General features: G+C 36.7%; 1 protein-coding gene across 1 annotated transcript in view; it reads left to right on the forward strand.

The window, feature by feature from the left end:
* The window catches only part of LOC140245573 (gasdermin-D-like), a 46200-nt gene extending 26679 nt beyond the window's left edge, over positions 1 to 19521 (forward strand). Inside the window, exons 5-9 of the mRNA XM_072325138.1 lie at positions 9032 to 9201; positions 11680 to 11817; positions 17048 to 17126; positions 18570 to 18640; positions 19297 to 19521. Coding sequence (XP_072181239.1) covers positions 9032 to 9201; positions 11680 to 11817; positions 17048 to 17126; positions 18570 to 18640; positions 19297 to 19521 — 683 coding nt within the window. The remainder of the gene's footprint in view (positions 1 to 9031; positions 9202 to 11679; positions 11818 to 17047; positions 17127 to 18569; positions 18641 to 19296) is intronic.
* The last annotated feature ends 4383 nt before the right edge of the window (positions 19522 to 23904 follow it).

Below are 23904 nucleotides of genomic sequence, written 5' to 3' on the forward strand. Positions count from 1 at the left end.
CTGCCTATTATACTCGTGAGATATGCGTTTTTAGATCTGACCACAAGGTGGCGCTCTTCACGAAAAATCTGCAGTAATACAGCAAGAGCAAATTGATTTTTAAAACAAGTTGAGTGATCTTCTCAACAATTTTAATGTAAATAACTCCCTTATGATTATTGGTGGGGACTTTAATATGATTCGAAATTTTGATTATGATATTTCGAGTAAAAGGAGTACTACAGGCCATCAGTTTAATTTAGAATTCGAACATTTTGTTGGAACCTTCGATGCGTTAGACATATGGAGGAAAAGAAATCCGGATAAGATTCAATTTACATACAAGCAGAAGAACCCTCTAATACAAAGTAGGGTAGATTATTGGATAATTCTAATCAACTGGAGAAGCAAATTTCAGAGTGTAATATTTTCTCATCAATTGCCCCTGATCACTCGGCTATTCATTTAGGACTTTTAAATTATAACATCCTAAAGAATATAGGACCATCTTATTGGAAGTTTAATAATAGTTTGTGTTTAGATAAAGAATATGTACATCTCATGAGAGCAGAAATTAAATCTATAATAGAGCAAGGAAAGAAGGAGTTTACAGATGTTAGAGTCCTTTGGGATTTTGTTAAAATGAAAATTCGTGAAATAACAAAGAAATATTCGAAAGGAAAGGCGCAAGAAATACAGAAAAAAATAAGGAAATTACAGAAAAATATTTCTGATTTAGAACAATTGTTAATTATTTCCAAAGATAATGATATTTTACATCAATTAGAATTAAAAAAAAAAATGAGACGAAAGGATTATGTGATCAGAAAGTAGCGGGGTTAAAAGTGAGATCGCGAGCTAAGTGGTTTGAGGACAGTGAAATTAATGAAAATTTTTTAAACAATTATTAGCATTTAATCAGAGGAAAACATTTATAGATAGATTAAAATTAGAAGATAATGTAGAAATCACTGATCCGAAGCAGATTCTGAGAGAAATCAAAAAATTTTACCAAAATTTGTATACTCAGTGTGAGATAATAAAGAGGATCTTTTTACTAATATGCCCCATCTAAATATAGATGAAGTTAGTAAAAAATCATGTGATGAGAAAATTACAATGGGTGAATGTATTTCGATATTAAATAAAATGCCTTTAAATAAATCACCAGGAAATGATGGATTAACAGTTGAATTTTATCAAACATTTTGGTCTGATATAGGAAACCTTGTTTTAGAATCTTTTAATGCATCTTTTGAGAGAGGGGAGTTATCAATCTCACAAAGACAGGGCGTAATAACAATAATTGAAAAAGAAGATAAAGATCCTTTATATATTCGTAATTACCGACCAATCACTCTTCTTAATGTAGACTATAAACTTTTATCTAAAGTGTTAGCTGAAAGAATAAAATTGGTATTAGGAGAAGTGATACACGTAGATCAAGCTGGGTTTTTACCTGAGAGGAATATTGGAGAGGCCGTAAGGATTATTGATGATATTATATTTTATACGCATGTGCAGGGCTATTTAGTTACAGTCGATTTTGAGAAAGCTTTTGACACCGTCTCACACTCTTACATGAAATTATTACTGACAAAATATGGTTTTGGTCCATATTTCTGTAGATGGATAGAGGTATTATACAATAATGCAATTAGTTGTGTTATGAATGGAGGCTTCTCCACGGGATACTTCGAAATAGGCAGGGGAGTAAGGCAAGGGGATCCCTTGTCTCCATACCTTTTTTTTTGTTGTTGATTATAGAAACAATAGCACTGTTTATTCGGAATGAAAAAGATTTAAAGGGTATTTGGATTGGTGATATGGAGACAAAGATAGTAATGTATGCAGATGATTGTTCAATTTTTGTGAAGGAAAAACGTGATATAGAAAGATTAGATAATATATTGGATTCTTTTTATTACATATCAGGTTTAAAAATAAATAGGGATAAGACATATGTTATGAAACTGGCGTCTTCTAGTCAGATTAATGATAACCTGACTGGAATAACGCTGGGCAAATTGGTTCAAACAGTTAAAGTGTTAGGAATATATATATTTTTTTTTAGATATTAATGTCAAAGAAGAAATAAATTATAAAGAAATTTTGAGTAAAATAAAAGGATTGTTGGGATGGTGGAAGCAAAGGGATTTGAGCCTCTTTGGGAAAATTCAACTGGTTAAAGTATTTGCTATATCTAAACTATTATACGTTTCTTCAATAATGTCAGTACCTCGATGGGTTGTCAGAGAGGTAGAAACAATTTGTTTTAATTTTATTTGGAATGGTCGTGACAAAATAAAGAGAAACATACTCTCTATGAATTGTGATAATGGGGGAATGAAAATGCTGAATTTTAGGTACATGGTGTATGCCCAGCGCGTAATGTGGATTAAGAGACTTTTTAGAGGTGATAAGAATATGAAGTGGAAACAGTTTTTATGCCTCCGCCACGAAGTGGTGCCGGAGGCATTATGTTTTCGGGTTGTCCGTCCGTCCGTCCGTCCGTCCGTCCGTCCTTCCGTCCGTCCGTCCGTCCGTAATGAATTTTGTGGACAAGGTAACTATCGAAACCTGTTGAGGTATCCTAATGAAACTTGGCATGTATGTGTATTAGGGGGTGAAGTGCCTATCAACTTTTGGGTGCACATGCTCAAGGTCAAAGGTCAAAAGGTCAAGGTCAAATACATAAAATTTCACTATTTCCACCATATCTATTGAATGCCTGAAAATATTTTCTTGAAACTTAGTTTATACATGTTTTACCCAATTAAGATCTCTGGTGAAAGTTTGGGTCATGAGGTCAAAGGTCAAAGGTCAAAATGTCAGGGTCAAATACATAAAATTTCACTATTTCCACCATATCTATTGAATGCCTGAAGAGATTTTCTTGAAACTTAGTGTATACATGTATTACCCAATTAAGATTCTCTGGTGAAAGTTTGAGTCATGAGGTCAAAGGGCAAAAGTCAAAAGGTCAAGTAAAAATATTAAAAGGTTTTTTTTCTCCGTACCTTGGAAAAAGGTATCTTCATGGAACATAGTATATACATGTACTGACTGGAAGTGATTATCTAGAGAATGTAGGGTTCATGGGGTCAAAGGTCAGGGGTCAAAGGTCAAGTGCAACACTTCAAAATTTTACTATTACCCTCATATTTATGCAATGCCAGCAGGGTTATTTTTTACACTTGGTGTATGCGTGTGTAACGTAATAGAAATTCTCTGGAAAGTTTTTTTTTTCTCTCTCTTTTTGCCTCAAAGGTCAAAAGGTCAAAGATCAAGTGAAAGTGCTGAACTAACTTTTTTCCTCCATATCTCGGAAGTGGCTCAAGTTACCTTGAAACTTAGTACATATTATGCATGTTCTACCTGAAAGTAATTATCTTATGAATTTTAGGGTCAAGGGCCAGATGAAAATGGTAACAATTTACTATTCAATTAAAAAATTGCACTTTTTCTCCACACCTGTTCCTTGAAAATTACTCAATGCCTAAATGTATGAATGGGTCAAAGTCAAGTTAAAGTCCTTAAATCCCTAGATACATGCTCTCCTATTCATCCAATTAAACCTACGTCAAGGAAGGAGAACATTCAACACATTTGTGACAAACTTGTCATTCCAATATTTTGCCAATTTTGTGAAAATGTAATCACACAGTGTCCACATGTACTATCTAGACCTATTGGGAAAATTATGCATTATGGCGGAGGCATACCAGTCGCCAAAGCGACATTTCTAGTTTGAATATGTATTTAAGAAAGTGGGAGGGAGATTAATTTTTCACTGTAATTATGATCCCCGGTTATTATACATTCAAGCGCCGAATTTGTATTTAGAATTTTTAGATGTTTGGAATTATTTGAAAGGAAAGAATGTTATTGTTAAAGAAACGCACAATGAAAATCAAATAATTTTTAATAACACTTTTATTTTAGGAAGGAATTTTTCTTTTAATGAAAAATTATTTAACGCTAATGTTTTTCAAGTTAAGCACGTTACTGATGCTGGTGGAAAAATTAGATCAGGGGCGCATTTTATTAGAAAGGGTTTAAATGTAGACGATTTAATTTCTCTTTATGAATTGTACAATAATTTTCCAGCAGAGTGGAAGGTGGCGAGAATAGGTAATGTGAAGGATCATATTTGAATGATAACCCTGCTGATGTTTTTTAAATTAATCTTAGTATTAACAAAAAAGTGTACCCCTTAGTGTCAGTATCTTCAAAAATGATTTACAATATTTTTATTGGTACAATTGAAGATTCTTTCCTTTCCAAACACCCAGAAGTATTAGCTTTAAACATGGATAGATCGGCAAACGCAATCTGTTTCTCTATTCCTAGAATTTCAACACTAGACTGGAAGCTGAGAGAATTCCAGTGTAAGCTTCTGCACAATGTTATTTTTTGTAATGATAAACTTCCCCAGTTTGGAATAACACATTCAAATCTGTGCTCCTTTTGTAGGGAAGAGGTCGAAACATATTATCATATATTTTATGATTGTCCTTTAGTTTATCGAATATGGAGCGAGGTAGGAAATACCTAAAATTTCCTCAGTTTATTAATATAAATTGGCTGGATGTTTTACTTGGATTCAGGGAAAATGTCAAACTCAATGCCTTGTTGAATCATGTGTTAATTTTGATGAAGTATATGATTTACACTAATCGTAAAATTGGAAGAGTTCCAAGAGTTGTGAAGAAATATGTAGGGCAATCGCCACCTCAAAACAGTCTGAATATGAAAAAGCAACATTAAAGGATAAATTGACATTACACCACGCGAAATGGGAAAATTATACTTCATGAAATACCGGTTTAACTATTGCATCTTGTTAAGATATATATATATATATATATATATATATATATATATTCTATTTGTATTTACCTCAGTCAATCTATTTAAAATGATTTGAATATCCGGTGTTTTCAGGCTTGCCCGCTCCACTTATTTATTTTCTCTGATCCTCATACCATTAAAACTTAATCAAATATTATCTGGCTATGAATCTCCACTTGCATAAGACCCAGAGAGATATTAGTCTTTATGATGTTCATAACTGGTGAATAGAATACATTTTAAAGATTTTGTAAATCCATCACCTCTCACGTTTTTGTTTTTTTTTTTTGTATCTGTCTTAGATAAAATCCTTATTCAGACTGGTGACTGAATCATGTCAAATGTGTACAATTGATGTATGTTTAATCTATATTTTGCACACAACCTTTTGTTGTCCGTTAAACAGTGTATTATAGTTATTTTTTGTGTCACTATAATGTAACAATTTCATTTGATTGGTCTGAATAAAGACTATAAAAAGCGTCAAAAAAAAATACTGCCCATAAGACCCAGAGAGATATTAGTCATTATAATGTTCATAACTGGTGAATAGAATACATTTTAAAGATTTTGTAAGTCCATCACCTCTCACGTGTTTGTTTTTGTTTTGTTTGTTTTGTTTGTTTTTTTTATTTGTTTTAGATAAAATCTTTATTCAGACTGGTGCCTGAATCATGTCAAATGTGTACATTATGTATGTTTTATTTATATTTTGCACACAATCTTTTGTTGTCCGTTAAACAGTGTATTATAGTTATATTTTGTGTCAATACAATGTAACAATTTCATTTGATTGGTCTGAATAAAGGCTATAAAAAGCGTCAAAAAAAAAAACAAACAAACACTGTGCCTTCGAAACTGTTGTCAAGTTTTCTTTTCACAGGATGTAATCTTTTAGATTTTCTAAAGCTAATTCTAAAAGCTTCTTTTTTTTCCCCGGTATGTTGAATAAAATCTCAATTCCAAATATCTCGTCATGTAGAAGGGAAATGCAAGTAGCCTGTTAAAATGGCACACTCAAGAATGCAGAGCCGGGCTGACTCTTATCCACATTGCCTTTTTCGTTTTTGTTTTGTTTTTGTTTGTTGTTGTTGTTGTTGTTGTTTTTTGTTGTTTTTTGTTGTTGTTGTTGTTGTTTTAGGAGTGGGAGCGGCAGCGGCAAAGATGCCGGAGTCCTCGTCAGCCTCAACAGAACCACATTCCCTGCTTACTGAAATGGCAGTCCCAGAGCAGATCCTGTCTGCCCGCTCAGGTATTGTTATTCTATTAATACAGGCTGTACTTTGAGGGGAATTGTTGTTCCAATGTTTCTGTGTCTTGTATCAAGTCCACCGACTTGGATTGAATATAATAATTTGATGAATCATATATTATATGAGTTTATCATGCTCTGTCCTCCTTATTCCAGAGCTGCCACTGGTAAATGATATACATAATTTTGAATATGAATTAGGCCTACAAGGATCTCAATCTGTTTGTCTTGAATACGTGATGTTTTCTTTTCAGCATGTGAAATAAAATGAATTCAAATTTGAAATTTGATATACAAATGTAGTAGATGAAATATTAAAAATAAATGGTGCTCAGTCCCAATCACGAGATTATACATTAACTCAGACGGCCTTAATCGAGCGCTGAAATTCGATCAAAAAGAGAAACAAACCATACAAAGACGTACCATACCATATCAGATTATCAACGTTCGAGTGCTCTGTGGAGAAAGCGTGCCTCATTAAATATATTTGGACACGAGTCAGAGGGAGTTTGTTGATTCCACATGTAGAAACGCCCGCAAATATAGAAATACATCAACCACATGTAGAAAATTTCCCACGTAATGTAGAAATTGGACAGCGCCCATGAATGAAGAAACGCCACATGCACTAATGTTAAAATAACTCGCGAACGTCGCCCACTAATCGGAGATCGTACAGAGAATTTCAACATAAATTCCTTAGCGTGGTTTATAAGGAGCAGTTGTTAAAGTTTTGTTTTGCCATTGTTAGGATTCGTACTAAGCACGCAATCCCAAAATAAGGTAGGCCTATACTAATAGCAAAAACAAAACAAAACAAAACAAAACAAAAAAACAGCAACTATCCCCAGATCCGTCACTTACATAATTGATTATTATTTTGTGGTACGTTATTTCCTATAAGAAACCCGATCAATTACCCACAAAGTACAATGAACTTGGAATTTACATACTTAATACTAAATACCGGAGCCCCTTTTAAATCAAATTATATCAATAATATATCAACTTTTTTTTTTTTGGTATTGTTGTCTTTACTTTAACGTGCCAACTACCGCTCTTTATGTTCTACATGAATCATAATTTACTTTACATTGTTTATTCATTGATGAACTTTTCGGTTATATTGTCAGCTGTTATGTTTTTGGCAATCAATCTACGGGATCCCCGGCTCCAAGATGTTTGTGGAAAGTCGCATATAAAATTACATCATTTTATTCGCAGTTTACTGCATAGTATGGATTTCGTGTGAAATGAATCAATTGCTTCCTTTTCAGTTCCCTTTGTAAAGGTTTTTTTTTTTTGTTGAAGGATGGAGCAGTACAAGACTGATGCGGGTGCAGAAGAAAAATGAAGAATATTATGTAAATCTAGAATGGATTATCAATTTCATAGAGGAATGATGTGGATGAGAGAAAAAGGAGAAAGGTGTGACTATTTGATTACAAACTGGACATTAAACAAAAATGTCAAGACTGACAAAATTTAATTAGGTCATCCGTTTAATCCGTGATTTGGAGGATTTGCCATGTCACTTATGATAATTTGTGTGTTTCGGATCAACATACCTTCGGAATAACGAACCTTTGGAATAACGAACAGCACCCGATAACTCCATTGAATCGTATGGGAACTGCGACGCGCGCGAGACAACCGGAAGCGACAATGACAAGGAGGAATCCCACAGTGCATCTGTGACAGGGCTCCTCAGCGTGCGCAGAATTTTTCTGCGTATTGGCAATACCGAGAATTGCACGGATGATGACGTCATAGTGAAATGGGACGAATGATCAATGTCAAACAACCAATCAAATGACAAGGATCTATCTAGGCGTATTATTACATGGATTATTACACAGTTGTGTGTTAGCGCTGTGCACATTTGTGATGTTTCTCTGCATCAGCGATTTTCTCGAAGTTGGTCCCCAACATGGCGTCCTGTAGTCACGTGGAGGGCTTTTGACCAATCATAATGCAAATGATCTGAAACCGGGTTGGCCCAACTCTCTCGATATTTCTCTATTTACGGCTCTTTTTGCTGCAATAAGGTCATGCCACTGGGTAATGCTAAAGCCAAAACATAGTACATTCTTGTACGCCTGCAAAAATTATCAAATTTCACTTTCAAATGTACACTATGCCTGACAAATATATGGAATAACGCTGTAATAACAAGACATTCGTTGGGTAACGGCGAAATTGCGAAATATTAACCAAAAGGTTCGCCGGAGTCGCAGTCTCAGAACTTATCTGATCGGGGTCAGGCTAACTCGGACTCGGGGACAACTCGGCCTCGCTTTGATGGCGGGGCCGACTTGTGCCCCTGGATTGTGCAATGTTGTATTGTGGGAGCGCTTCGCGCTCTGGCTAGTCGCAGTTGTGGGCCGAGTTGATACAACGCGCGCATCAAAGAACCTCTTTGGCGCACATGCAAGATCAATGTGCGCCGATCAAGCGCCTATGTATAGAGTTTAGATTATGGCGATGACGAACTGCGTGTAGATCAACATTGTCTGAAATAGGGCAGAGGTTTTCCCTGAGACCTAGTTAGTCTGGATCCTTCTGGAATAAAAGTCGGTATACCAACAACACATTTGATCCCCAAATACTCCAAAACAACTCACCATCTAGGCAAATCGCGTCAGGCAGGAAAGTTTCTTGGTAGACTCTTTCAATATAATTTACAAGCAAACATGGAATGGTGCTAGACGGGTTCTCAAACCCTTACCAATGTATTCACTTTAGAGAGAATGGACTATTTACCTGTTGTATTATGACGTATGCGTTACGCGCATTCTTCTCACGCCAACTTCTTGCATGCAGGAGGGTGCTGTCCTCTGGCTCTGCTCGGGTATGGTACAGTCAAAGAGATGGCACGGTCCGCTTTAGGAGAGCGCTCGAACGCACCAAAAACATGATGCAGCGTTGTTTCCTTTTCGTTTGCCTATTTAGAAGCAGAAGCAGAAGAAGAAGAAGATTCAGGAAAAGAATTGTGGAATGAAATCACAGAAGGAATGGAGGCCATGTTCAATTTATCAGACGACGGACTGAGTGTCATAAGGAAGTCTCTTATTGAGCTAATGACGACGCCACTTGACAAGCTGAATGACATGGTAAGATGTGCTGTGCGTGTAAAATCCATTTTCAGTAGACTATTCTACTGTAGTAAAACTGAGTGAAAATATTGCAGAACTTAGGTCCAAAATAGTGTTTAATAATTCTCGATTGTCGTGTTTATAGCACAGTTAACCAAAAAAGGCAACTTACCCCAATTTGTAACTGACATTAGTTCATGTTTTAGTATTTCTCTTTTTTGTCATCATTCATCCCATTTCAAATCTTGTAGAAGCTTTCAGTCTTGAATTGACGTCTGTAAAATTTGGGTGATTTTATACACACCTGCATGGTGAAGCATATTTATTGACAGTCCATGTTTTTTTAACAGTGCTAGAATAGGCCAAATGCAAATTTCGGGCGCCGGAACATTTTTGTTTTCATCTCGTGGAAAAAAACAAAACAACTACATCCGGAAGAAAACTTGATTTTGAAGGCTAACAGGGCCTGTACTGCAACAGAGACATAGCTATCGATACGTGTTTTCTTCAACCTCACTTGATCGATCATATCAGACAAACTGATTTAGGCATGAAATTATGATCAGAAACCGGCTGATGAGAAACTCAAATACAATGTACATGTAGCCGCAATGAGCTCGTATTACTTTCCTTCACGAAAAACGTTGTGTTTGAAGATAAGTAATTAGATAAGGTTTTTGGATCGTCTCCGTTTCAATTTAAATGAACAAAGTATGAGGATAATTTACAACTCTATAATTAAACCTTTGTTTGATTATGCAGATGTACTTTATGATTCTATGCCCATAAGAAGTATACTGATCGATTGCAGAGATTACAGAATAGAGCGGGCAGAATAATCCTGAGAGTCAGTCCGTATATACATATTTCGAATCAGGTTATTCATCAGACACTAAATTGGGAATCCTTAAAAACACGCCGTTTAAAGCATATTTTGTTAGTGGTATTTCAAACTCTAAATAATTTCGGCCCTCCTTATTTATTGGACCGGTTTGACTTTGTATCTCATCAATATTCTTTACGATCTTATGGGAGATTTACGCTGTCAAAGCTTAGAACAGAATATTGTAGACGCATGTTCGCCTACCGTTGGGCATCCATGTACAATACTGTTCCCTTGGATACAGTATCTTCATCATCATGTAATAGCAATAAATAATTATGTTTTACACTGGATGTTATGATAATGATCACGTATCTCTGTATTATGTTAATGATTATGTTATATGGAGAGGGCTGTGGGTGGGGGAATATTGGTAGTCGGTATGGGGGTACCATTTTCACAAGCTTTTTTTTGTAATGTTGTTTTAGTTGATTTTGTACTGATGTATCAATTTTTTGTTCCTATCATATTATTATGTGTAAGTAAGTGTGTGTATAATTAGTTTTATTGTATGGAATTTCGATTATTGTAATTTTTCATGTGAAGCTGGACCCCTCGGAAGACCAGCACGTCCATGAAGGCCGAGCTGAGCAGGGCAATCCATCCGTTTATCTTTAGTTATATCCCAGTTGTATTGTATCTTCGTTATTTTGGTGATTTCACGGTGAATAAACAAACAAACAAACAAAACTCTTAGGTGCCAGAGACTTGGAACAGGATGTACAAAACTTTCTGGTTTTCTCTACCGATGGCACTCGGAGCACACTATGAGGAAAGTCCATTTCTTCACCGTTCACTAGAGCTTTGGTTCCTTCAAAAACTAAAAACAAGGGATGGTACAGTATTGGCGGAGATGAGAATTGGGCTTTTAACTTTTTGCGAGATACCAAGAAAACACTTATGATATAGTAGAGAGCATACCATTTTAAGAGGAATTCAAGGGTCTAGGGCAATTACCCCCTGGGCAATTACCCCGGACCCTTCCCCTGTCCCTAATACTAATCCTAATCCTGAAACTAATTCTAACCATAACCCAAACTCCTAACACTAAACCCAACCCTAACCCTAATCTTAACTCTAACCTTACCACTAACCAGTATTTATCCGGGGGGGTAATTGCCCTCTGGGGGTAATTGCCCGGATACGGGTATTCAAAGTTTATTTGATGAAAGTCGGGTTTGGAATGACTGAAACATTAAAAAACAAAGCGCTCGTAATAAGGTGTGCGTCCCACACTTCATTAGAATCGCTCTTTTTTTTTGGATATCTCGGTCATTTCAAAACCAGTTTTCATCAAATAAACGTTGAATTCCTCATAGAATTACATGCACGTTCATGTTTCATAAGAGGTTTCTCATTATCTCACCAAAAAATGTTAGAAACCTGAAATAAGGTCTCAACTAAAACTATACGATCCCTTTAAAGACGCGATTCATTTACGATATAGTCTAAAGGGGATACCTTTGTACACGGTATTCTTACGCGTCAACGTTTGAAGTCTTCTATTCTTCGTCAAACGAAGAGTATGTTCAAAGCATCGATGCAATATTACAGCAAAACTTTCCTTTTCAGCAATGTAAATAAATCTGTTTTGTTTCATCACACTTTCTCAGCTTCAGTCGGCTGTTAACCATCTCATCGTTGGCAATGAAAGTTCGAAGGTCTCGTGTGATGCTCTGGATGAGATGCTCGGAGGAGTCAGTCTCAACGCCCACAAGGATTTCCTGAGAGTTGCGGGATTTGTATTGGGGGTGAGGATCTATCCTCAGTACAGTCCCCTCTGCCCTCCGTTACCTATCAAATCAATGTAGTGTTGCGTATTTTAGACCTTTTTTATCAATATGGAACTCCGAGACAACAGAAAAGCATGAGCACAATATCATGTCTTCTGGGTTTTTGTCGAGCCCACCGGAGGTGCGGTGAGACTAAGGGATCGCCTGCGGCGTTTGTCCGTCCGTCGTCCTTTCGTCATCCGTCCGTCGTCTGTACTGAGGATTTTAATTTCAATCAAACTTGGAGGGAAGAGTGGTTATACAAAGTTACACATTTTACCAAACATGAAGGTCACCTCTATTCCAAAGGTCACAGGCAGGGGCCAATGAACTTTAGGGCCCGATGTTAAGTTTTTACGGCGCGTTTCGATTATGGCTCATAACTTTAGATGCATTTGTCCGTTTGTGACCAAACTTGGATGGTAGACAGTCAGGGAGACTACCTATTTTGAGGGAAGATTGAAATCCCCCGTTAGAGGGAACATTGAACTGCGAGCAGATGTTACGTAATGGAGCGACGCGATATGGTCAGAGCGAACCGTTACAGATGTTCTTTTTCCAGTCGCTATGAGAATAATTCACCGAGAGGAAGAGAGAGAAACTCATGTACATAGTACACACACGCGAGCGTACACACACGGAGGGTCATCCGCATCGAGTTGGAGGACGGATCGTTGTGTGTAGCTATTTTTAGCGCTCCTCTCTCTCCCCCTCTCTCCCCCACTCTCCTCCATCGTGCTGTTGCTGCGTACCCTCAATCACTTACCTTTCGCGACCCCCATGGCAGAAAAAAACAAAACGGCAAGTGCATTGACCATGCATATCGACATTGTGTTGTTGGAAGGCGGAGCATGGTCGTGCAGACCTATATTTTGATCGAAGTTAGAGCTCGAGGAAGAGACATGCAAGTTTGAAGAACAGCAAAAACCTTCACAAGACAAGACTAATAGTGAGACGTATTTATCATCTATTAACTTTATTTCAACTATTTTAGTTAAAAGCATATGTGATTGTGACGTGTTGATCAAACATTTCTAGAGACAAAGTGAGGGTGGATGTCGCAATATAGTTCCCTGGTTCATTACCGTTATAGTGTACGTGTGATGTTGCGATGATTTAGATGAGGTAGCCTTGTGGTTGCATGAGGCTTGTAACTTTTAACCCAGTGAGCATGATCGCAAGAGAGCAAGAAAGTATGAGGACACTACATGGTCATGTGGCAAAAGAAAGAACCCCGGAGCTCCGGCGGTCCGCAGTTGATGTTCGACGGCTGTGCGAGAGCTCCAGCGTCATGCAACCGATTAGAACACCTACGGTGGCGGTGCCTTCCGTCTCTTGCTCTTTTCATTCGGACATTCCACAGAAATACGGGCAAACCAGGAGTTTAGGGGACCGGACTTTCTAAGTACAAAACCAGTTCTCACCAACTCATGATCATTTGACGAAAAAATAGATGAATTGTAGATAGAAATATCGGCAAAAACAGGACAGGCTACCACAATTCCCATAGACGTTGAAGCTCAGCGGTAACAGCGCTCACGTACGCACGGTACGTGCGTGCACTGTGTTAGCGCGGTTCATGCATAGCGCATTGCAGACACACACACAGTCCGTCCCTGTGTTTCGTTGAATAATCGCTGCAAAATAAGAACGCCTTGAAAGAAACTGGGACACGGAGATTCAAAAAATACACTTTGGATTCGCGTTTTCATCCTTCCATTACAAATTTTCCTCACTATATGTGAATATTGATTTTTGGAGGAGATAAACTTTATTTATTCATCTTTCATTGGGTGAAATTTCAATATCAACATATAATGAGGATTTTTTAAGGTGAATTTTTAAAGACATGCATGTCAAAACGATGCAGTGATAGCCATTGACTTTGTACGCGTCGAGCTTCGGCCAGAGACTGCGGAAAGGTCATGAATAATTCATTAAGTCCAACTTTCCCGATTTTTCGCGAATATCTCCATTCCCTAAAAAGCGGCTGTCTCCCTGACTGGTAGATGTCCCTGATGATGGGAGATGAAGTTCATCACAAGGTCAAAGGTCACAGACAGGGGTCAACGGGTCAAAGGGTTTTTTTTTCTCACTTTTCTAACATAATGAAAGAGCGCTTGACTAACCGCTTTCAGAAGCAAGGAGAATAATTGTTACCCTTAAAAGAAAACTGTACTGACATTTTCTAATTGTCTGATAATTCTAATCTACATTTTTTTGATGCCTACTACTGGAAAGAGAAGATTGTAAAACCCAGGATAAGCCTGTAATGATTTTTTGAAAAAAAAAATGAAAACGAGCAAGCCATGGAACGATCCACACAATTTGGCCTACGTCACAGGTGCTCTTGGTGCACAACTCCGACATTAGCAAGACGAACTACATAATGCCAATTTACTAATGAAATCTCACACGAAGTACTGCAAAAGCTGTTATCTAGTATAATTGCAATATGGAGCTATAATAAACATGTTAAACAATATCTATTAATCTTTAAAAGCAATCTCTTCAACAGCTTTTTATTTAGACAAAACTTGTGGGGAAATTCCAGATATGTAAAATGAAATTGGCATCGTTATCCGAACGTGCTGCCCATAGAAGACTGCGTGTAAGTAACGTTACGCATTGATGATGATCATGATCGAGCGATGGTTCGCCAGTTCAAACTATCTAACGTAGATGAGGGCTGAGTAATCTAAATCCAAATGTAGATAGGCTCTCTTCAACGGCACGCACGATTTACGCTTAGTGAGATGAAAACGGTACCCAGTACACATAGACTCTGAAATACTAGAACCAGGACTAGGACTACTGAGCAGTCAAGGAGTAGGTTCTACGTGGCAGTCCAAGTTTTGATGAGTAGGCCCTACACTCACTCACCATGGACATTGCAGCTGTAGGCCCTATGTGCACAGCGCTAATAAGGCACAGCGTACCGTTATACCCCTGCTGCCAGAACTTGAAGAAAGTCCAGACGAAAGTCCAGACTCCAGATCTAGATCTGGACCCTTGTCCTGCAGGCACTGTTGTTCCTGTGCTGGATTTTTCAGGTAAGGTATCTGCTTTATGGATTTCCGATGTTTTGTAGTCGAGATAAATCTCATAGTGGTGTTATTTACACCAAGGACTAATGTTAGATCTAACAGTTTGTTTCAGTAGGCCTACGTACTAGGACCCATATCTCGGAAGAGTGGCCTGACCGCGTAGATTCTAACACAGTGTCGCCGCTTCGCGATCCCAGCGCTGGTGTAGGTATAGTGCTAGCGTACTTCCGTATCCATGTAGATATCTCAAAATTCACCTTGCCAAATGTCACAAAACTCACAGGAAATACTTTATGATTCATATCCAACAGCTCACGTTAATTGGAAACAAATCACATGTCGGGAAGCGTAAGTGTAGATGTCGACTTTCCTGTCGGCGTCGCTAAAAATAATCTGCTCTACGACTAACACGAGTGATTGCGGCCAGGCCCTACCTAGAGTGTCTACCTGCTGCGCACGCACAGACTGAAGTTAGCCATTTAATATCATGAGACAAATCTTTCAAGTAATCGGGGGCAATAAATAAATGTACAAATTATTTGTGGTAAGTTGAATGAAAAATGTAGTTCCTATATCACACAAGTCGCAAAAATCATTACACTTTTGAGTTTAGTTCTCGCGTAAATTCCCCGTTCGCACAGTACTAGTCGGCTAACTTCAGTTCTAGATTGTGCATCTTGCGTTCGCCAAGATCTCTCGCGAAGAGTGAGTTTTTCTGGAGTGACGACTTGAAAGTCGACGTCAATATTGATACTTCTCGAGTACTGATTTCGTTCAAATATGAGAGAATACTTTGAAATATGCTATGAAGTATATCCTGTAATTTTGGTGCGATTTGCTTTAGTGAAATTTGAGATATCTACATGGATAGAACAGTACACAAACGCCGCCTGCTAGCTAAATTAGGCCTAAGCGTCGTCTGCTACTCGATACGAATTAACGCACGCGTATGCGAGCCCTTGTAATCAGTAATAGTGAGAGCACCTGTGACATCATAACATCCGGGCTCGGCAGCTCATTAGCATAATTCTCACCTAAAAAGTTTCATTTTTAACATTAAATTACGGACTTAATCGTTATGAAATTTTGATTCTGTTTGCACCGCTGGGTCTTTTAGAATTAAAAGAACAACATATAAAAAAAAATAAAAAACCGGTAAAATGCCCTTTTAACATATGTCAGTATCAAGTTGATGGAATATATAATTTTCATAAAAAATAAATTCGTGTGGAATTCCCTTTATATTTTCTTTATATTGTTGTCAACTCATACGTCATAACCTTTAGTAGTCTCCTCATCCAGAAGTTCCAACACCAAAACTTTAAAAATTCATAACTTTTGCATCGATTGTCCGATTTTCCTCAAACTTTCACTGATGTGTTCTACTAATGTTGCTGCTTTCACTCAATCCACATTGCTCTTTCGGTTTGGGTACCCTTTAATTTTTTTTTTGTTTTTGTTTTTGTTTTTTTGTTTTTTTGTTTTTTTGTTTTTTTTACGGCGCGTTTCGATTATGGCTCATAACTTTTGATCCATATGTCCGTTTGTGACCAAACTTGGCTGGTTAATATCCCTTGGGGAGTTGAAGGTCACCACTAGGTCAAAGGTCATAGGCGGGGTCAGTGAACTTCCGGGAGTTAGAAAAATATTAATTTCTTCTACACGAATGGGTGAGAGACAATTTGGCCCTTACCTTGTTAATTCTAATGTACGACGTGCTTTACAAGGACGTCGTGGTGACAAAAACAGAACTAAGTAACAAGGGAGCAGTTTGGGTGCCATGAGGGCCGTTGGCAGAATATTGATGCATTATTCACAAGGGTTATCCAGCGCAAGAAACGGAAGAACAGTCCCATAACTTTTTGCCGTTTTGGGGAGGATGACGCAAACGTGCAATGACAGTTATCATGGTATCCAGTGCCCAATATCCGAGACACTCCGAATCATAATTATGACAGGGATTAGGACATGATTGTTTAATCTGAGTAACAACAAAGGGTCATGACAATGTGTATCAAGAAACAAGCGAAATATCTGAATAATCTTTTTACTGATTGCAGTGTGGCCGCTTTGAATTGAATTGAATTGAATTTAAACCAGTAAACAAAAAGTAAACAAAAAACAAAACTAAACCAGGGATTATTTTTTTTTTTAATTCACAGGAAACGGAAGTGACGTATCCTGGTTCGGACAGGGATATTGTGCTCAACTGTTTAGCTGACCTTCTGGATGTCATGGCCGGTGAGATTGTTCGAAGTTCTTTTCATAAATATCAGATATATTTCACCATCTGACTACAAGTAATATTCCTTATCAGTATATAAATACGATACAATAATTGTACATATATACGATATATTCTCGCACAAAACAGTACAACACAATAATAATGATAATAAATAGTTATCGCCAGAGGTAACGATTGGTTTAATGCGTTGTTTATTATCAATTATTGAAACTTCAACAACAGTAATGAAATACCCCTGGAAGATCAAGAGCTGGTGATGATTGCTTTTTGGTATCTTTCCGGTGTTGCATAAATTTATTATTGTTCTTTTTTTTTTCTGGCCTTGAGTGTTGAAATTCGAATGCCTGAAAATGATATATAAATATTATATTCACAACAGTAGTTCAATATGAAAATTCGTCGAAACTACATCTCTCACGGAGTTTTCATATTGAACTACTGTTGTGAATCTATACTTTTTTGGACTCCGGAGCAGAAACCAATTGCTGTTATACATAAATGTATACATGTATTATATACGAATGTATATGTACATATACATTTGTATGTGTGTGTGTGTGTGTGTGTGTGTGTGTGTATGTGTATCATTTATACACTTAAAGACATTGTAATGATATAGATCATTACAGCGGTAACGATAACGATGACAAAATGATCCTGACAAAGATAATTACAGCGATGAAAACAACAGAGAACTACAGAGAAATTGGTATATGCCTTTGTTTCTATTATAGTATAGACTTGTGAAATATTCTTTTGGATGGCCTCGTTGATAGAGAAGTAGGACAATTGCAGATAGTTTACTGTTCGACTGATAGAAGAATGTTCTTTTATGCCAAAGAGTTGTAATCAATAAAATTTCTTCCTATTTATATTATGCAATTGCTCCATGCTGATACTCGCGTATAAGAATTTCACAAGAAACCTCGATCCACTCTTCTGACAGGCGTCTGATAGTACTTTACTTACAATACCAGTTTCATCCACCTATTCATAATTATGATATACAAACAGTTATTTTGATCGGCAGCGCTGTTTTGTGGCTTATAAGTTGCATGACGGACTTGGGGGTTGAGATAAATACTAAGCAATGTTTACAAATGTGGGGGTAAAAATCTCTTATTGTATAAGACGGGAGTAATGTTGAGGGCATAGTCCATCTGGAAGATTAAAAAGGGTTATATAAACTTATCGACAGTAATTATCATGATGATATGACAGGAACAACAATAGGAAGTATAAAAATGATATAATCTTGATAGTGATATGTAACCCTCGGATAGTTTGCCCCTTCAGTGCTGCATTACCTTCTTCCAAAAGAGATTTGGCTGTTGGCCTAGTGCAGGTTTTGAAGTAACTCGATCCGACTGCCCATGCACTGTGTCCACATTATTATGTCTTGTAAGTCTTCGTTCATTTTCTTTTCTTTTTTATAGCTCTCAGTGAAGACCAATGTCGTAAGTTGCTGCAGTGCACAGAGACCGAGAGATCAGCGTTAAAGGAGATGGTAATACATTGTACTTCCTTTTCATGTATTATGTGTCTGCGTGTTTGCTTGTGTGTTTAACAAAATTGGCCTATGTTATAAGAGCCAGCTCCCTTAAAAAGATGGAGGGTATAATGCGCAATGTACATCAAATGGCTTGCAATATTCCTTAAGAAAGGGATAGAGAAGAATTTACTTCATTTAGCTTGTTTTCGATAAACTTTGAGAATGTGAGCAACAGATCGTAATGTTTACTGTTTAAACGGAAGTGCATCCATTAACATCATATGCAAAGACAAACCATAAAAGCATTCGTGGATGGTCATGGAACAACTGATGTCGACTGCGTGTTAATTCAAACTGTTATTTGAATATTCGCGAATAATTATGTGTGAAAGAGTCAACATCCACTACCTCGAAAACAACCTACTTTTAAGATATATATCACGTATGGGGCCAACAAATAAACCTTATTTACAAAGGGACTCTCTACTATAGTGGCTTTAGATGTATTTTGCACATGAGCTATGTCGTATTTTAGGTCCGTCATTTCCACTGAAGAATATAATTCCGCTAAAAAACAACTAAAAAAACAACTAAAAACCACCTAAAATGCAGCTTCATTCACTTTGCAATTAAATAATCGTATCTTTGATTTCATTTTTCTTTGTCTTCAGCTTGCGAAGTCTATATCGGTAGACCGTCTTCTCCTGGATCCAACCCGGGTTACCCGTCTCACCGAGGAATTCCCGCACGTGGAATGGCTGCTGGTTAGCGTCGGCTTACATCGTGAGAGAATGGATGAGAAGTGGTATCTCTGCCAGGGCAGCCAGCAGACTGGGGGCAAATCTGTTACTCCCGGTGAAATGCTGGCAGTGATTTTTGCTCTCTGGGGCCCATAATCTAACCAAGTAAAGATCGGTGGCAAGCTTAACCAATACAATTATCATATAATATCAGCTCTGAAATCTATCAGACACACTGGACCTGATATTTAGAACTCTCTTCCTTCAGAAATTCGAATTTTAAGGTCTATGTATTCTTTCAAGAAAGCTGTAAAGACAATGCTGCTCTCTGGATATCAGTGATCTTATAATGCCATTGCAATTGTATTGTATATGAAATTCCCTCGTAGAATTATCGCTGTTCAGAATTTATTGCGTAATATTATGTAACCGATCATGACCTGTAACTGTTCACCTGTACCTCGGTGAGAAAATACTTTGCCATGCTTAACTATTCAGTGATCCAGGTGATCTAACTTTGTGTATTAGCGAAAGCAGACAGACCTCTCCTCTCTCCTTTCTCCTATCCTATCTCTATGCAAGTCATCCCTCCCCTTATTTTCCTATAATAATGTTATGTATTATGTACGAGGGCTGCATGCAAATCAAGCAATGCTTAAGCTGTAGCCCTTCTGCGTTTCTCATTGCATCACTGATTATGTTCTGTTGTACATTGTAAGGCAATGAAGAAACTGTATTGCTGTAAATTCTAAAGGTAATGAAGAAACTTACCTTGTTAGCAATTAATGTTTATGTATATCCATTTATATGTGTGGTACCATCAGTGTATAATTATGATATATTTGTATGTATCTGCATGAGCAATGATATAATGCAGGAACCAATAAATTCAAATCAAATCAAATTCAAATCAAATATAGCAAACAATATTGTATGCATTCTAGTTCACCGCGAGTGACACTTATCCTTAATAGCATTCCATAATATTATTAGATAAATATCATTCATAAATGTTAAAGATGCCTCTTGTTTCTAGCAAAAGTTTATTTCTTTTCATCTCTTACTTATGCTCTCTATACCCATCAATGTAAGATTAAAGAATATTACAGGAAGTAATCTTAGGTGTACATATGAGTCTATAATTCTTTGCCTTCTGGATACATTCTTTGAAGTAGATTGAAAAGCAGTTTTAGCAATTAGTTGTGAAACACCTAGGTATGTTATGCAACATTTCCTCTATCACATAATACGCTATATATAGGGGTAACCGTAAAAAATTTTAATGAAAGTTATGGACAAGGATGTGACATGTGAAACTGTCTGCCTGTACCTATTCGAAATTCTAACAAACTGCGATGCAGCAGAGACCATTCCCGCATGATAAAAATCACCGCAGGTATGGTGTACTGTGTACGCAGAACGTTGTTATTTTTAAGGTTGATTTAAGATAAGAAAGGATTCGATATAGTTAGGGTTCATTATCCGAAAATGAATAAGAGTTCTTAGGCTAAAAAATAAATAAGGTTCGTTAGTAAGACATGAGTAAGAAAATGAAATTGTTTGTTTGTTTGTTTTGTTCATTTCCATCTGAGAAGATGGATGGATAGCCCATATTCAGCTACGTTAAGCTGGTCTTCCATGGGGTCCAGGTGGATGTGGGGTGGGACCACTTCACCGGGTTAAACACCCTGCTCTTTGCTGTGAATGAATGAAGCGGGATCTTTTACGTGCATGAGTTGTTACTCTCTCATACACGGGACCTCCATTTTATGTCCTATCCGAGGGACAGAGTGTTTTGCCTCTTGCTAGAGGGGACGGTATGCTTACACACAACATTGCTCAGTCCAGACTCGGGTTCGAACCCGGGCTACCGACTCGCTACCGACTGAGCCAACTCATAATGAATGAAAGAGAATTAGATGCAAATGAAATGAAATATGATATAGATGTAGTTAATAAATATCATAATTGATTGGTGCACACATCCTTTCTTCGAATCATGTACATTGTAATCCGCAAATTGACACTTTCTGTTTTACTGAAAAGACATTTGACTTATGTATGAAATTATGTTGAAGAAAATCAAATCAAATCAAATCAAATCAGATAGGAATTATTACTGTTATCTACTGTCCAACATAATGTCTGTTTGGTTTTTGCTCTTGGGAAATTTTAATGTTACATTTTTCGTCTGTGGTCATGTTTGGTCTTTAGTGAGCATTGCGGCATTAAATCTATCATGCAAGGTCTATCTTGATATGATGATGATGCGGAGGAGGAGAAGGGAGTGTGGAAAAGTAAGCATCAGGAGGAGTAAAAATTGATTTCCATGCATTATTATCTTATCACTTTGCCGTTATCAATGCCAGTATCATAACCTTTCAATCATATGACAATTACTCAGATAGAATCAGAATTGAATCAACATCATTTTTGAATCAGTAATCCAGATTCGCCGCCGGGTCAGACAGATTTTTTTTTTCTCTCTCTCTCTTCAAAATTCACGTTATTTTACTCTAACACTGTATACATACGGAATATACTCTGTAATGGATTATCTCTTTTTTTCAGTAGAAATATCTAGATATTGATTTTCAATGAAATACGAATGCATTTCTGGTGAAGGTGACAATGACAATATTTTTTAAGGTGGTTAAGTGTGAAAATTATGTTATAAGTAGGCTTATAATGTTATATAATTTTTTAAGCTTTTCAATATTCATATCTACTCTAACACTGTGCGTAATATACTCCGTAATAGATTATCTTTGTGGGGTTTTTTTTTAGTAGAAATAGCTAGATATTGATTTTCAATGAGATACGGATTCATTTCTGGTGAAGGTGACAATGACAAATTTCTTTAAGGTGGTTAAGTGTGAAAATTATGTTTTAAGTAGGCCTATAATATATAATATTTCAAACTTTTCAATATTCATTTTTACTCTTACACTGTAAACATACTCCGTAATAAATTATCTCGTGGGTTTTTTTTTTCAGTAGAAATATCTAGATATTGATTTTTAATGAGAAACGAATATATTTCTGGTGAAGGTGAGAATGAAAATTTTCTTTAAGGGGGTGAAGTGTGGAAAATTATGTTTTAAGTAGACGTAAAATACGATATAATTTTCAAGGTTTGTAATGTTCTTATCAACTCTTACACTTTACGGAATATACTCCGTAATAGATTATCTTGTGTGTGATTTTTTTTTTTCAGTAGAAATATCTAGATATTGATTTTCAATTAGATAAGAATGCATTTCTGGTGAAGGTGACAATGACAATATTCTTTAAGGTGGTTAAGTGTGAAAATCATGTTTTAAGTAGCCTATAATATCATATAATTTTTCAAGCTCTTCAATAATCATATTACTATAACACTGTACGGGACCTACTCTGTAATAGATTATCTGGGGGGGGGGGGTTTCAGTAGAAATATCTAGATATTGATTTTCAATTAGATTCGAGTGCATTTGTGGTGAAGGTAACAATGACAATTTTCTTTAACCATAAAAGCTACGGGGGGGGGGGGGAGGGTTGAATCAATAATTGTGAATATAATAAAAAAATAAAATAAAATATAATATAATATAATGAAATATAATTGTTCAAGCTCTTCAGTATTCATATTTACTCTAACACTCAACGGGATATACTCTATAATAGATTATCTTGGGGGGTTTTCAGTAGAAATAGCTAGATATTGATTTTCAATGAGATACGAGTGCATTTCTGGGGGAGATTACAATGACAATCTTCTGTAAGGTGGTTAAGTGTGGAAAATATGTTTTGAAGTATGCCTATAACATTATATGATTTTTCAAGTTCTTCAATATTCATATTTATCTTAACACTGTATGGAATATACTCTGTAACAGAATCTTGGGGGGTTTTTTTCAGTAGGAATATCTAGATATTGATTTTCAATGAGATACGAGTGCATTTCTGGTGAAGGTGACAGTGACAATTTCCTATAACCCTAAAAGGTACGGGGGTGGATTCAACCCCCCCCCCCCCTTGACATTTCCTGCGACCATTCTGCCGCGCGATTTTTTTTTATTTTTTTTTTTTGACTGCGACGCTAGCTGACTTTTTACTTTCAAGTCTCGCATGACACCATTTTCGCGAAAATCGGACATACCGTTACGGCGCTGCAGGAACTTTTATACATGCTCGTCAGACTGAAAATGGCTCAAAAACGTGATTTTGTGTACAAAGTCTATGCAAATAGAGTTTTCTCACCTTATTAAAAGAGATATGAATATTTTTACGTTAAATGGCTGAAATCAATTAATTTTACCATAATTTGTAATAAATTTTGTGGGAAAAACGAAAAAAGGTCGAAAACAAGGAAATACATAAGAAATTCATAAAACATTAAATTACATGAGAAATTAACTTTGATACCAGATTTTTCCATTGTTGGGAATACTACAAGGAATAATGTCACCAAAAATTAGGATGCCATTAGCTTTATTTTCTGAATTAGAGCAAAATTTATGAGTTCACGCATAATAATTAATATAAAATATAAAAATG

Source organism: Diadema setosum, chromosome 22 (genome assembly GCF_964275005.1).
Source record: "Diadema setosum chromosome 22, eeDiaSeto1, whole genome shotgun sequence".
NCBI classification, from domain to species: Eukaryota; Metazoa; Echinodermata; class Echinoidea; order Diadematoida; family Diadematidae; genus Diadema; species Diadema setosum.